At 52.3% G+C, this 13,760-nt stretch overlaps 1 protein-coding gene across 7 annotated transcripts in view; it reads right to left on the bottom strand.

The window, feature by feature from the left end:
* The window catches only part of NTNG2 (netrin G2), a 45,255-nt gene that overhangs the window by 18,261 nt on the left and 13,234 nt on the right, over positions 1-13,760 (bottom strand). For 6 of the 7 annotated variants that reach the window (XM_071574548.1, XM_071574542.1, XM_071574545.1 and 3 more), the window contains exon 3: positions 5,614-6,257. In XM_071574548.1, the coding sequence (XP_071430649.1) occupies positions 5,614-6,257 (644 nt within the window). The remainder of the gene's footprint in view (positions 1-5,613; positions 6,258-13,760) is intronic. The other variant, XM_071574544.1, reaches the window with a different exon arrangement.

Here is a 13,760-nt window from a genome sequence, read left to right as displayed (position 1 = left end):
ACTGCTTTGTGCAGAGCCAAAAAAACTGAAAAAAAATAAAAAACAAAAATCCCTGAGTCAGGTCAGAGGGACATGTTGTGAGTGGGTTATTTTCTTGTGGGTTTTTACTTTTGGTTGTGTGGTAGGGATGGAAGGAACCCTCCTCGCTGCCCTTTGAAATGATTTGAGGTTTGGGTTACAAAGATGAGACAATTTAAAAGGTGCCAGAGTGGAGAGCACACTAGCTGGCTGTTCCCATCCGAGAGGCTATTTATTTTAAATAAGTTGACACTCACCAGCTGTCAAGATCCTGCTGACTGGTGGAACATTATTTACATTCAAAGCTGTCTTAAAAAAGCAAACACGAAACCAAACTTCCCCATTAGGGGGTCGGGCAACAGAAGGGAGGAAGGGTGAAGAGGACATCACACGGATATGTGAACACAAATATTTGCAGAGTAATGTGTATAAATGCTCTTGGTCTTTCTCCTGGAATGCAATAATGCCTGCAATTGAGTTCATTGGCCAAATTGAATTTGGGCTCCTGTAGAAGTCTCTTTATATTAAGTGCTTTAACATACATCACCTTCCCAGTCTATCGATGAAATTCTATTATCCGCTCAGGGCCGGACGCAACTCGGCAACAGAATCGGAGGGGAAATGAAACCCTTCACAAACTGAAGGCAGGAGCAGGTAATGGGACCTTGGGCATCCATCTCTGGCTATCAACAAAGCATCAGAGCGCTGGGGAAGGAGGAGCTCTCTGGGTTTTTCCGTCCTTCCCTCTGCAATTCCCCCCTCATCACTCTGCAGAGGGAAAAGAAGCCTTGGCGAGACTCAAGCGAACAGTTGCTCTGCATTAACTTAACTATCTGACCAAGAGCAAGATTTTGCTCAAACTCGAGCTAATTCCAGCCTGGAGCAATGCCAGGGAAATTCAGCCATGCAGCTCTCAGGGGCTGCCCAGTGTGGAGGTGAGGACGGGCCGAGGAACACGGCGCACCGTCGGCACAGACTTGGCCGTCCTTGTCACCAGGATGCTGTTACCTCCTGGGACCCAAACTCTGTCTGCCAGGAGCTGAAGGGGAAGGAGCAGGGATGGGCACAGGCAGTGCCTGCCCTGGTTTTTCTGGGGATGGCCTTGGTCCTCCAGGTCTGGAGTGCCTGATCCTGGCTGTTGGTACCAGGGTAACAGACTGGGAAAAGTTGGTCTGCTCCACCAGAGAAAACTCTCCAAGTCACACGGAGAGCATCCCAGTAAGGCCCCAAGAACACACAAGGGGAAGGCAGGGAAAGAAGCAGAGGAGCACAAAGAGCCTTTCCCTTCAGTTCTTCTGTGTAACCAAAGCAGCAGCTGAGGAAATTGTCAGAAAAGCAAGAAAAGAGGAAAGGAAATGCTGTTTCAAAACTGGAAACCTCATCCTTGCCCTGTGTGCAACCCTTGAGGAGGCAATTCCATGGAGCTGCTCAGGGATGAGCAACACTCCCTCCTCCTGCCTTCCTCCTGGGACTGCTCATCACCAGCAGGATGGACAAACAGACAGACAGACACACATTGGGGCAGGGGAGGATGAAGGAGAGAAATCTTAATATAAATCACTCTAAAATTGATTCACTTCTGCTCAATCTGATTTCTCCTAACTCGATCCACATGTCCCGGCCATGGCACATTAACTTCAATTACAGCTTATTAATGTCTCTGTGATGGAGCTTGGCCTGCTGAGCACGGCAGTGACTGACGTTATGGAGGGGAAAAAATTACTCCAAAGAGACTCAGCATGTAATGGAAAGAGAAGCAGCAGCTTTCATCAGCCCCAGCAGTGGGAAAGGCTCATTCACCCGCTCCTGAGCAGCTGACCCAGCTCGGTGCTGCACCGAGGAGAAAATTAAGCAATGGACAGAGATCTGTGGGGAAAAACCTTTCCACTTCCCTTCCCAGCCCTGCCTGGCACTCACACAGCACACAGGCCAAGGGTTTGCTCCTGTCTGTTCCTGTCTTGGCTCTGCTGCATCTCCAGTTACTCTGTGGATCAATAGGGACAGGATGGAAGAAGAAAGACAAAAAAAAGAAAAGAAAAAGATACCAAGAAGAAAGAGTAAAAATAAACTGTCAGCCATGAACGGAGAAATGGAGCTGGCTGAGGCTGTGGGAGGAGGAGATGCAGAGGAGACCCCAAAGTACCAGCCCATTGCACCAGGAAAGGGGCAGTGACCCCCTGGATTTGACTCTGTCAAACTCTTGACCACCCCAGTCCACCTGGTTTACAGGAGAAAAGGTGACAGTGCCTTCCCCTTGTCCCCATGTCCTTTGCTCCTTCCCTTTCTGCTTTTCCCAAAAGTTCTGGGAGACTGTGGTGAGGGGTCCTTCGTGGTGGGAAGCTGAGGTGTGAAGGAAGGGATGGGCTTGGAGTGGGGCCCAGGAGCACACGGAGTGAGGGGATCACAGAAACCCCTCTGAGACCACCAGCTGAGGCTGCAGCACGAGAAACTGCCCCTGCTCATGGTCTGCTCTGAGGGCAAAGCATTTTGCTCTTCCCTTGACCATGAGCATCAGCTGCAAATGAGCTGCCAAGTGTCTCATCATGCTGTGGGCACTGCCAGCTGCCTGCCAAAATCCCAGTGCTGTACAGGGACACAGGCAATGCCACACTCTGACAGCACACACTGCTCCTCCAGTGCCACACACCATGGCTGGGCTCCTCCAGCCTCCCAAGACTGCTCACAGCTCTGCTCTCCAAGTGGGAATTTCTGGCTGCTTTTTGCCTCTGAGCCCTCATTTATTCATAACCATGTTCCCTCTCGTTTCCATACCCCCTGTTGTGGATCCCTGCACCCACCCCAATTTTATCTGAGCACTTTCCTCCTGTTCCTCAAACACAGTCATTCCCACATGCTGGAAGTTGCAGTGTGTGTCCATCCCCATCCCTGCCCACCCTTCCTCCCCCCTTCCCCACACAGGGCTCCTGTCAGGCTCACATTGATTTCTCCTCTCTTCCTCTCAATAACCCATCCCTTGTTGAGCCATACACAAGATTTAATTTGGTTTTAGTCCCTGCACTGTAACTGGCTTTGCTTACAGCTGGAATTAGATTTCTTTTCAGTGAAAAACCTGCTTGCTGGGACTGGCATAATCACAGGAGCAGAGTTAATTCACATGAGGCTTCTCTGTCTTATACAGCACTTATCCACAGCTCCTCAGCTGGTCACCTTTCCCTGCCCTGTGCCCACTGGGGCTGGAAGAGTCAGCACAGGACAGACATTAACCTTTACCCTGTCCAGGCTGTGTCCCCCTCTCCTGGGAACATCCCAGCAAGCTGGAAGAGCCGGAGCAGCACAAAGCTCAGCGTTGCCGTAGCTCAGGACTTGAGATTTTTAGGCTGAAAAAAAGCAGATTTCAGAGTTTTCTCCATTCCCAGTCAAGGAACAGCCCTGTTCTCCCAGAGGCCATGCTGCAGGGCAGGAGTGGGTCAGGCAGCTCGTGGTGAGCACAGCCAAGAGGGGAGAGGAGGCGACGGGAGCTGCTGCTCTGCAGCACCGTGGGCAGCCGGCCACGCCGGCACGGAGCCAGCGCCAGGGGAGGCTGCCAGGAACCGGCCAACAAACCCCAACCTGCCTCAGCCTGGCCCCAGCCAAACAGCAGCACTGCAGCTTCCACTGGACCTTGACAGCCCAGCCCTTCCTGGCCAGCCCTGGCCAGGTGGCTGAGCCATCTCGGATGTCTCACAGAGGTTGTGACACCCCCCACCCACCCCTGGGTGTTTGAAAGGGTTCTCCTTCCCTGCCCTAGTTCTTTTCACTAATTTTTTGGGGTTTTTTTCTCTTGAACCAATCTTTGCTACTATTAGATGGTAAAAAACTTGCCCAGTGAGTTCAAAAACTGGTGAGGAACTGGGTGTGGAGGGAGAAGGGCAGCAGACAGCAAGGTGCTGATTTGGGGAGAATCCCACCAGCATGGCCTGAAGTCCAAACTACTGAAGCAACAAATCCTGCCCAAGCCAGGTAGAGAAAGTAAAGGGAAGAAGAGGAAGGCATTCACAGGACACCAAGAGTACTTTAAGTCTTTGAAGCATTAAATATCCTGCAGCTGCTGCAGGAGCAGCAACAAGTCCCTGGTTATCTGCAGTTATCTCCACGCTTGGAAGCCAAAGGTCATTGCACAAGAACTGACATCAAACATTTAGCCCTAATTTACCACTTTCTGAGCTGTGTGTCCCTGTTACAGAGTTTAACCAGCTTGGACAAGTTGATACACCCCTGGTCAGTGTGGGCTTTGGCTGAGAATTGATCCTTGTGGTTTTGCCACTGCTGTCAGTAACATCCTGTCCCTGGGGGCAGCAGGGCCACCACAGATGGAGCAGGGAACAGGACTGGCTTGGGTGGGGTGGAGGTGAAGGCAATTGCCTTTTCCCCTGCCTTTGCCTGCTTTCTTCCCTTCCGCCCTCTTTACTTTGCTGTTTTGCTCCATCCTGAGCTGGTTTTGGACTGTGGACTTTTAGTCCACCTGGTAATGCTTCTCATGGGCAGGTGTCAAAATGTCTCTCTGCACGTATTTGCACAGCAGCTCATTGCACAGACACCTGAGCTCATGCAGACACAGGCAGAGGTGCTCTCCCTCTCCCCTGCCCACGTCCCTGAGCCCTCCAGGGCTCCTCCCTGAGCAATCCCAATGATGGGCATCCCAACATGCCACCAGTCCAGCTGAGAGCCACAGCTGCTCGTCCCAGCCAGGCACCCACACCGTGAGAACAACCCTCACCACTGCCTCCTGCCTGCCCTTGCGGGTGGGAAGGGCTCTCCCATCCCTCCTTGCAGCTTCCTTCCCCTTGGAGCCTGTTCAAAGCCAGTCTCAGTGGCACCTGCAAAACATTTCTGCTTGCAAGTCTCAGTAGCGAACAGTTTGGAACCGATACAAACGGCTCCTCTGTCACTGTGGCAGAGCTTGTTAGCACGGGGTGGGTGATGGGGAGGTTTCTCCCCTCTCGCCTGTAAGTCTCTCACAAGCTGGATGGGAAATCAGCCATCTCGGCACTTTTCCACCTTACTTTGCTTCTTTGGTTGGTGTCATAATGTAACACATGGCACCGTAAGGAGAAATTAAAACAAACCCCAGGAGAAAAAAACCCCTGAGGGTTTACTCTCACCCCAAACTTCCTCTGCTGGAGCTGGGGCTGCTCAGAGGGTGCAGGACTGACTCGGGATGGCCCACCCTGCTTGTACTGGCAGTGAGCTGGAATTCAGTGGGGTGTACCTCATCCCTCACCCCTCAGATGCATCAGCATCACCCCTGAGACTTTGGGCAGAGGCTGGCTGTGTTTGCACAGCTGGGGACAAGGCATGGGAGGGAACTCAGACCCTGACTGTCCCTCTAAGCCATGTCCCACCTCCCGCAGCACCGGCTGCAGGAGGACACAGCACTTCTCTCAAGCACAGCCTTGGAGGTGCCCCAGCCATTCCCTGCAAGGACACATCTGTTTTACTTCCAGTGCTGCCCTGCCTGGGGAGAAAGGGTGTTAAGAGGGAGAAACACTGGTTGTTTTATCAGTTTGCAGAAATGCTGATGGATTAGTTTTCTAGCAGTAACTCTCTTCTCATCCCTCAGAGAAGAGAGGCCCAAACAAATACAGCAGCCATTACCTGCCGGTGACTTCAATGTTGGAGACGGCATAGAAGTACTTGTACAAGTTCTCCCTCTGCACGTAGGTGCCCCCCAGGGCAGGTCTCAGCAGCCTCATCCGCAGGTCAGTCACAGTAAAGAAGTCCTTGAGCCCTTTGGCGCTCTCCAGACGGGTGTACAAGTTGTCCATGTTCTTGAGGTCGGGGCCAGCAAAGATGGCAAAGCGGTCCCTGACCTCGAAGCGGACGGTCTTCTCTTTCTTGGAGCCCGCCCAGCGGGAATACTCCTCCGTGCAGAGGACCCTGTTGGCACTGGTGGTGGAGAGGTCCCGGACCCTCCGTGCTGGCATGCTGAAGGCCTCCATGCAGTCATCTGCGTAATACTGGTACGGGTGCCAAGTCCTGCCGTTGTCCAGAGACTTCTCCAGCATCATGATGGTGGGTCGCCCGTACTCAAAGGTGATCACGATGTCGTCTGTCAGCTCGATGCTCTTGTTCCAGGACAGGGTGATGTTGGCCAGCAGCGGCTCTGGGTACCGGCGCCACGTCACGCTCTGCCAGTACGTGGCCAGCCCCTCGTCCTCGCTGTCAAACATGAGCTTGGGAGGGTGGGCCAGGTCCGGGTTGGAGGCGTCGCACTCGTCGCTGCACAGGTACGGGTTCTCCTGGAACAAGAACAACGGTCACCAGAGGAGAAGGCAAAGCCTGGGCATTGTGTGGGCATTGTGTGGGCATCACAGCCAAGCTCCCCAGTTACCAGGCCCTGCATTTGGCTGTTTGTGTCAAACATTAACTGCTGGGCTGAACAGGAGCGTGCCACGGGTCTGGCTCTGGAGGATGCTGTTCCTGAGAGTGAATTTAAGGCAGAAAGATGTGGCTTTGCCTCTGCTGTAGGAATGGCTGAGCTGTTTCCTTCGAAAGGCCCTTTGGGAAAGGGCTTTTCAATTTGGCACAGTGGCAATTTTCATAGAAAGCGCCTTCCCTGAGAGGGTCTCTGGGAAACTTTGGTTAAGCCTGGAGGATTTACAAGCCTATGGAAAGCTGTGCTCTTCCCTCTGGGAAGAGGCTGCTCCTGTCTGTGTCTGTGGCACTAGGAACTGATCCTGCACCATGGCTTGCTTTGACCTGGGAAGCTGTTGGAGTCTGAATGCTTGTGACCTGCTTTTAGAGTGCCCTGTGTATACCCCGGCAAAGCAGAGGAGGAGATCGGGCTTGTACAAATGGGTACAAAGTGGAGCTTTGGGGCTGTGCTTTGAACGTGGAAACCACTGAGTCACACAAGGTGCTTTGGAAAATCTGGGCTTTGCCACTGCCAACTGGGCAACCAAAGGTCTTGGAAACTACTTGGAGCTTCTCCACTGTGTCTGTAAGATGGGCCTTGGGTGCCTTCCCACAGCTCAGAGCCCTGCGCTGAACACGAGCGACTGTTTGTGGAGAGAGCGGAGGCCACGGCACGCAGGAGCCCTGGAAAGCTCAGGAGGGCATAAATAATTCCGTGTTCAGAGCAGTGTGTGAGTAATGCACTGTAAATAAGGCAGGAGGCTGCTCTGTCAGCACGGGGATGGAACAAAGCAGCGAGGAACTGATCTGCACGTGAGCACCAGCATCCTCTGCAGGGGACACGGCCACAGCCTTGGGGAGACAAGGGGACTCCTGTACAGACAGCACAGCTGTGTGTGTGTGCACGAGGCTGACAGGGAAAGCACATCACAGAACAGGTCAAAACTCAAACTGGTTTTCAGCACTGCCTCGCTCTGACACGCACCTGCCTGATGGGGAAACTGCCAGGGCTGTGCTGGGGTTTGGTCCTCCTGTTACAGCCTCAGCTGGAGCAACGTGGGGCTTTTCCCACCTCTGTGTGTGCTGGGAGGAAGGGCTGGAACTGGAGCTGCTGGGCTGTGGTGTGGTGCCCACCCTGAAGCAGGGAGGGTACTGAATGGATGTGTTCATAGATGTTTGACAAGCAAATGGATGGAGAGGTTTTATTGTTGTTTTATTTGCAGCTGTGACAACTGAGCAAGGGGAATGAATGGAGCTCTCAGGCTTGCTCAAGTCAAGGAGGTTGAAAGGTGAGGGCACCTGCCCAGGTGCTCCCCACTATCAACCCAGAGAGGGGGAGATGCCAGCTGGGGAGTGGTGGAGCTCTGAGCCACACTGGGGGGTCCTCTCCTGCCTCAACATGCTGTTCTGGAGCAGGGATTAAAAAACCCTGAGATACCAACATATTTAATATGCTCTCCTGACTCGTCACGTTCAGAAGAATTGTTTACCTCTGCTAATGAGACCCAGCTTCCTGCTGGGGGATGGAGCTGCCTCTCAGCGCAGCTTTACAGCAGTGGCTGATGGAAAAGGCAGAAAACCCGCCCTCAGCTGAAGTGCTGGGGGCCCTGAGTGTGTTTCCTGTGCTGAGGCAACATATTGTGTTGCAGTATGGTCCCACTGCCAGTGTGGCCACACAGATGGCTTAATAGGACCGGCCTGAAAAGACCATCCCGGAGGTCTGATTCACCACTTGACTGAAGGAGGTGCAGCACTGCAGTGTCTTGGTGGGCTCAGGTGGGGAATTGGCTTGGGGTGGAAGCAGAAAATTCCCTGATAAACCCACCCTGCTGCTCAGAGTGGCTCTGCCTGAGAAGAGTCTGTGTCAGAGTTGTCCTGGCCCTGGCTGTGCACTTTCCTTTCCCTTGTGCAGTGGCCCTGGGGCTGCCAAAGCCCTTGAGCTGGTGGAAGATGAATTTCCTTTGAGTATTTGCCCCTTGAGCTGTCCCCAGCATGGCCACGGTGGCCACCTTCACCTCCAGGGCTATGAATGATGCTCCTATCAAGGCTTTCTTTGGGGGCTTTCTTAAGCAGTGGCCAAATTGAACAAAGGAAGGACTCTGTGACCAAACCACAATAAGAAAACATTACCCAGAGCAGTAAAGGTGGCCAGGATGGGAGGTGGGACAGGTTTCCCTGGAGCTGTGGGGAAAGCAACTGAGTCTGACAAGCATGATCTCCTTCCCAGTGTCCCGTCTGGAAGGACAGGGCTGGCCAGGCATGTCCCTGGCAGGGGACCTGGCGGGTCAGGAGCAGGAAGAAGTGAAGCCAAAGCTCTGCCTGTCTTCCATATGCCTGTCCCAGGGATGAGGGAGTGGAGGTGCACGATCCCTGACGGCTCCCGAACATCCCAACCTGTGGGTGTGCTCAGCTCAGCAGGCAGCAACCCCAAAGGTGCCTTTAACCACCCTGATGCTCTGGAGAGGCACATGGCTTGAGGGCTGCATGGTTGTAACAGGGCAAACACAAAAATCACCTCCAAGTGACAGTGCTGGAAGGTGGGGGAGAGCCTCCAAAGCCACCAGGTGAATCACACCACTACGGCTTCCTCTGCTCAAATGAAGTGTTCCTTTTTGGGGTTAGGTTTATTGAATTGTCCTTCCTCTGTGGGATGCTCGATGCCTTTTCTGCTGGGGGGTGGTTTGAAGTCAGCCAGGAGGGCAGGGGGGAGCGGAAACAGATGGCCATCCTTTGGCTGCTCCCTTGGTCCTGGTAAGATCAGATATAGCACTATTGAAACAATTCCAGGTATTATTTTTGAATCTGGTTTCCTCCCCCAAGCCGTGTGTCCTCCAAAGAATCTGTCCAAAGTCTCAAGATATTTAAGTCTTCAATCTAAAAGTCAGGATGCATTAGCCAGGCAAACTTGGTCTCACTGAGCTTAAAATAAACCAGTTCACTTTGAGTCTCACGCTATTAAATTGGTCGTGAGTGTCCTCACGACAACGAGACACTGCAGCTTTCAGGCTCTCCAGCTCTTCCGGTTGGGCATTTTTTGGGGGTGCACCAAAGGGCATTGCAGCCTTGCTCAGCCCAAAGGGGCAAATCTCTGGGGGACAAACTGCACGAGCCTCACTGAGGCCAGGCAGTCCTAACAAATGGCATCAGGGCAAGATTGTGCCTCCATGAGGATATCATAGAATGGTTTGAGCTGGAAGGGACCTTTAAAGGTCATTTGGCCCAACCCTCTGCTATGGCTATGGACATCTTCAAATAGGTCAGGCTGTTCAAAGCTCCATCCAACCTGACCTTAAATGTTTCCATGGATGAGACATCCATCACCTCTTTGCACAACCTGTGCCAGTTTCTTCCTTATAACTAGTCTGAATCTACTCATTTAGTCTAAAATCATTATCCCTCGTCCTATCACTGTAATTCCTGACAAAGATTCCCTCCCCATGCTCTCTGTAGGTCTCTTTAGATACTGGAAGGGACTCTGAGTCCCCCCTGGCAGGGCTGCTCTCAATCCCTCCATCCCCAGCCAGGATTAATACCAGGGGTTGCCCTGATCAGATGAAGCACCTTGTGCTTGGCTTTGTTGAACCTCATGATGTTCCAATGGACTCACTCCTCGAGCTGGAAACGTGTCCCAGACCTGGTGACTTCAGACCCAGCCCCCGGTTCTGCCTCCTCTTGGTGCCTGGAGCCCGTGCTGGGCAGAAATGCTGCAAAAGGCACGTTCTGAAGGTGGCAGAGGAGGAATTCTTAAGAAACAAGATCCTGGTCTGACAAAGCACAATGACAGGATTCCAGGATGCTGCAAGGCTGCTCCTCACCTTGCTGGGAAGGGAGGGAATGGGGGAAAACAGCCACAGTTAAAGACTCCAGTGTTACAAAGCCCAGCTGGTTTTTAGGGCTCTTAATGAGCACCAAAGTTGGTTTGCTATTTTTTTCCCCCTCTAGAAGATAATGCCATTTTTAAGCCTCATAGCATAAAATTATGTATTTTGTAGGTGAAATTGCTTGATTAATCATTAAGCTGTTGAATATTTTAAACAAACTAGACATCTGTTGTGAGTGGTGGAAGCTGCACAGAAATAAGACTGCAGCTTTTAGATCTCCATGCCAAAGGGAAGCTGGAAAGCAACTGCAGCCACGAGCTGCACAGTGGAGAAAAATAAGAAAAAAAATAATAATATTAAAAGGGAAATAAAAAAAGAAAAGATTGGAGCATGGAAAAATAAGTAGATGATGTGAGAGCTTGTACTGCTCAGCCAAGGATGCTCATCACAGCTCTCATACCTGGTGTGATTTGTTTAATGGTGTCTTGGCCCAGGGAACCCCTTGGACTTCCTTTATTTGGGGTCTCTTCTGCTTGATGGAATTGTGTTGTTTAAGCCAAGGCCTCTGCTAAACCCCAGAGCACCCTGGGGCCACTTCTTTTTAATTGCAGTCTCCTAAGAAGAGTAAGGACAAAGTCTCCTCAGCTTGGACCAGTCTTGGAAAACAAAACTTTGTATTTTTTCAGCTGTGGGGCTTGAGAGGAATTCTTGGCTTTTAATAGAAGGTTTTTATCCAAGGGGGGAAAATTGAAATGTCTTTATTTGGCACAAAGATCTATGCTGTTGTGTGGGTTTCTCTTGGGTCATTTCTTCTGTAGTGGTTTTATTCTCTAAGAAATGGCTCTCAAACCCAACCAGAGACCTTGGGTGTCTCCAGGCTCTCCTGCAAGTGCTGATGATGCTTGGGATGGGGAGCTGTTTGATAGCCTCCTGCATAGCCTGAGGAGCCATGTCTGTCTCCCTCAACATGAGGCAGGAGATGGCACAGAAACCTCCTCTCCTCCTCCTGTGGCTGAGGAAACCTTGGCCTGGACCTCCCCCTCCACTCAGGAGGAGACAGTTCCCCTCCACAGCACCCACCCCACCCAGCTGTGATGCCTGAGGAGCTCTCCTGTACCCCAAGGCCCTTCTGCTTCCCGCAGAGCACCTGTGATGCTGCCTTTGCTCCTCTGCTCAGAGCTCAGCTGATTCAGGCTCACAAAGTCCCTGCACTGCCTTGAGCTGCAAAACTGAGCCCTGAGGTTGGGATCAAATTTCCTCCAAATTCTGCAAAACAACTGGCTCAGCAAAATCTTCCTGTGCACCTGATCCCTCCTGCCCTGATAATGTCCCTGCCATGGAGAGGTGTCACCGTGGGTGTCCTGCAGCCTCCCCTTTCCTGAACACCCTGTCTGCCACAAGGGGACTGGTGGCCATGGGTGTCCCCAGCCCCTGGAGGGGAGCAGGGCCAGCCTGCCCCACCCCTGCCTCTCTTACAGGTGTTCAGCAACACATTCCCCCTAATATTTTACTTCCCCCCTCCCTTTCCTCCTTCAGCACCAAATTGGATCCATTTGCTCCACAGGCTGCAGGATGGAGCTGGAAGGACCATCCCAACACATTTGCTTTCCTGCTTCACACTCGGCTGAGCTCCCCCAGTTCACGCTGGGATTGAGCTGCGGGGCTTCACTTCCTTCCATCCCCTGCTCCGGCATTCCTGACTCTGCCAGGGCTCCACAGGGATCTCTGTGCCCATCCTGGATGGGCTGTGGGCTTGCTCTGCTCTCTGTCAGCACCGGAAAATCACCTGCCGAGGTGGGAAGATGCCCAATCCCGGGACAAACAGCCTTTTCCTCCCCATGGACACCAAGTTAAACTTATTTTCTGCAACACAAATTTTTGACAAGGGTCACACTGAGCAATGTGTGTTTTGGGAAACTTCCTTGTCCCTTCTTCCAATAATTGCTCCAGGATGGGATGCTCTTTCCCAAACAATTGCATTCACCCAGGAGAAAATGCAGGCTCGCCCTAAGGTCATTTCAGGATGTTTTCACTCTTGCACCTCGTGATCTGAGGGTTCAACTGCTCTGACTGGATTTATGAAAAGACAACGTGATTTTATGATAAAAAATAACATTTGCTAGTAATTAAATCTCATGCTTCAGGGCATAAACCATAACCTGCCAGTGGCCAGGATAGGACTCCCAGAGAACTGGAAATACTCTTTGACAATTAATTTTCACTCTATTCATGGGCTGGGAGGGATCAGAGGGGTGAAACAACTGTAATTAATTTACAGTGATTATTTCCAACAGCTGGCAAGTGGCATAACTCACTGCAGAGAGGGCTGGGAGCTCAGAGATAGATGAGGAGAAATATGAGGCCACTCTTGTGCCAAACAGCCCCACCTTGGCCCTGCCCTGTGAGCCCAGGTGAAGGTCTGTGCCCTCCTTGCTCGATGCTCTGAGGGACATGGGAGGGCACTGGAGCTGCCTGGCCAGGGTTCACTTCTCTTGCATTAATTCTCCCATCCTCTGGTGCCCAAATGGGCTTTCCCTGCCAGTTTAGCTGTGACTTGAGCCTGGAAAACATGTCGGGAACAGCCTTGCCTGTGCCTTTTTGGGATGCCTGTCAGTGGGCAGGGATGAGCCCCTGATGGGTTCAGCAACACACCATTGGACTGTGGGGACACTGGGGATGCTCTGAAAGGAAAAATGTGCCTTCTGGAAGCAAAATCTTTACAGTTTTCTTCAAGATGCTGTTTTCTTCTATTGTTTTTCTAAAACCCACTTTGGTCAAGCTCTATATATTTTAGATAACCAGGAGCTGTCTCATATGGGAGCAGAGACAGGTTTCCCAAGGGCTGCTTGTGCAGCTGCAGCCCAAGAGCCACTCTGGAATGCTCCCCTCCATCCATATATTCCCCAGGCATCGCTCTCCTCTTCCTGGTGTCCCTCCAGAGGGATGTTTTTAAGTGGCCTGTGTGGGTAGGGAGGTTCTGGCAGAGCACCTGGGTGTTGGTGAGGGGTTATTTCACAGCCTCACCTCTGCAGGGGACGGGCAGCTCCGGCTGGGAGGCAGTGGGTGCTGGGGCAGGAGCATTGCTGGGATTGGGTGGGATGGGGTGGGGTGGGATGGGATGGGATGGGATGGGATGGGATGGGATGGGATGGGATGGGATGGGGTGGAATGGGATGGGGTGGAATGGGGTGGGGTGGGATAGGATGGGATGGGATGGGATGGGATGGGATGGGATGGGATGGGATGGGATGGGATGGGATGGGAAGGGAAGCTCAGAGTGGGCTGGTGGGCTGGTTTGCTCGTTCATGTGTCCTTCCCTTGCTGCCTCCCTCCCCCAGCCATCTGCAAGGGGCTCTTATTAAGGCAGAGACAGCAAAAGGGGAGAAAACCATCCTCGCTAACAAGCTGTTTGCTGTTTATGAGCAGGTAAAGGCAGAGCAGGAATGAATTATTAATAGGGTGGAAATGGGGTCCCTCCACAGATCTGCTGCTAATTCTGGCTCAGCCGAATGTCACTCCCTCCATCTCCTCCCCGGCCGTGGTTTGGGGGGATTGATTGCTCCTCCG

The sequence above is a fragment of the Pithys albifrons genome, chromosome 20 (assembly GCF_047495875.1).
Source record: "Pithys albifrons albifrons isolate INPA30051 chromosome 20, PitAlb_v1, whole genome shotgun sequence".
Classification (NCBI taxonomy): domain Eukaryota; kingdom Metazoa; phylum Chordata; class Aves; order Passeriformes; family Thamnophilidae; genus Pithys; species Pithys albifrons.
The sequence above is the reverse complement of the archived record's forward strand: the minus strand, read 5'-3'. Positions and strand labels throughout refer to the sequence as shown.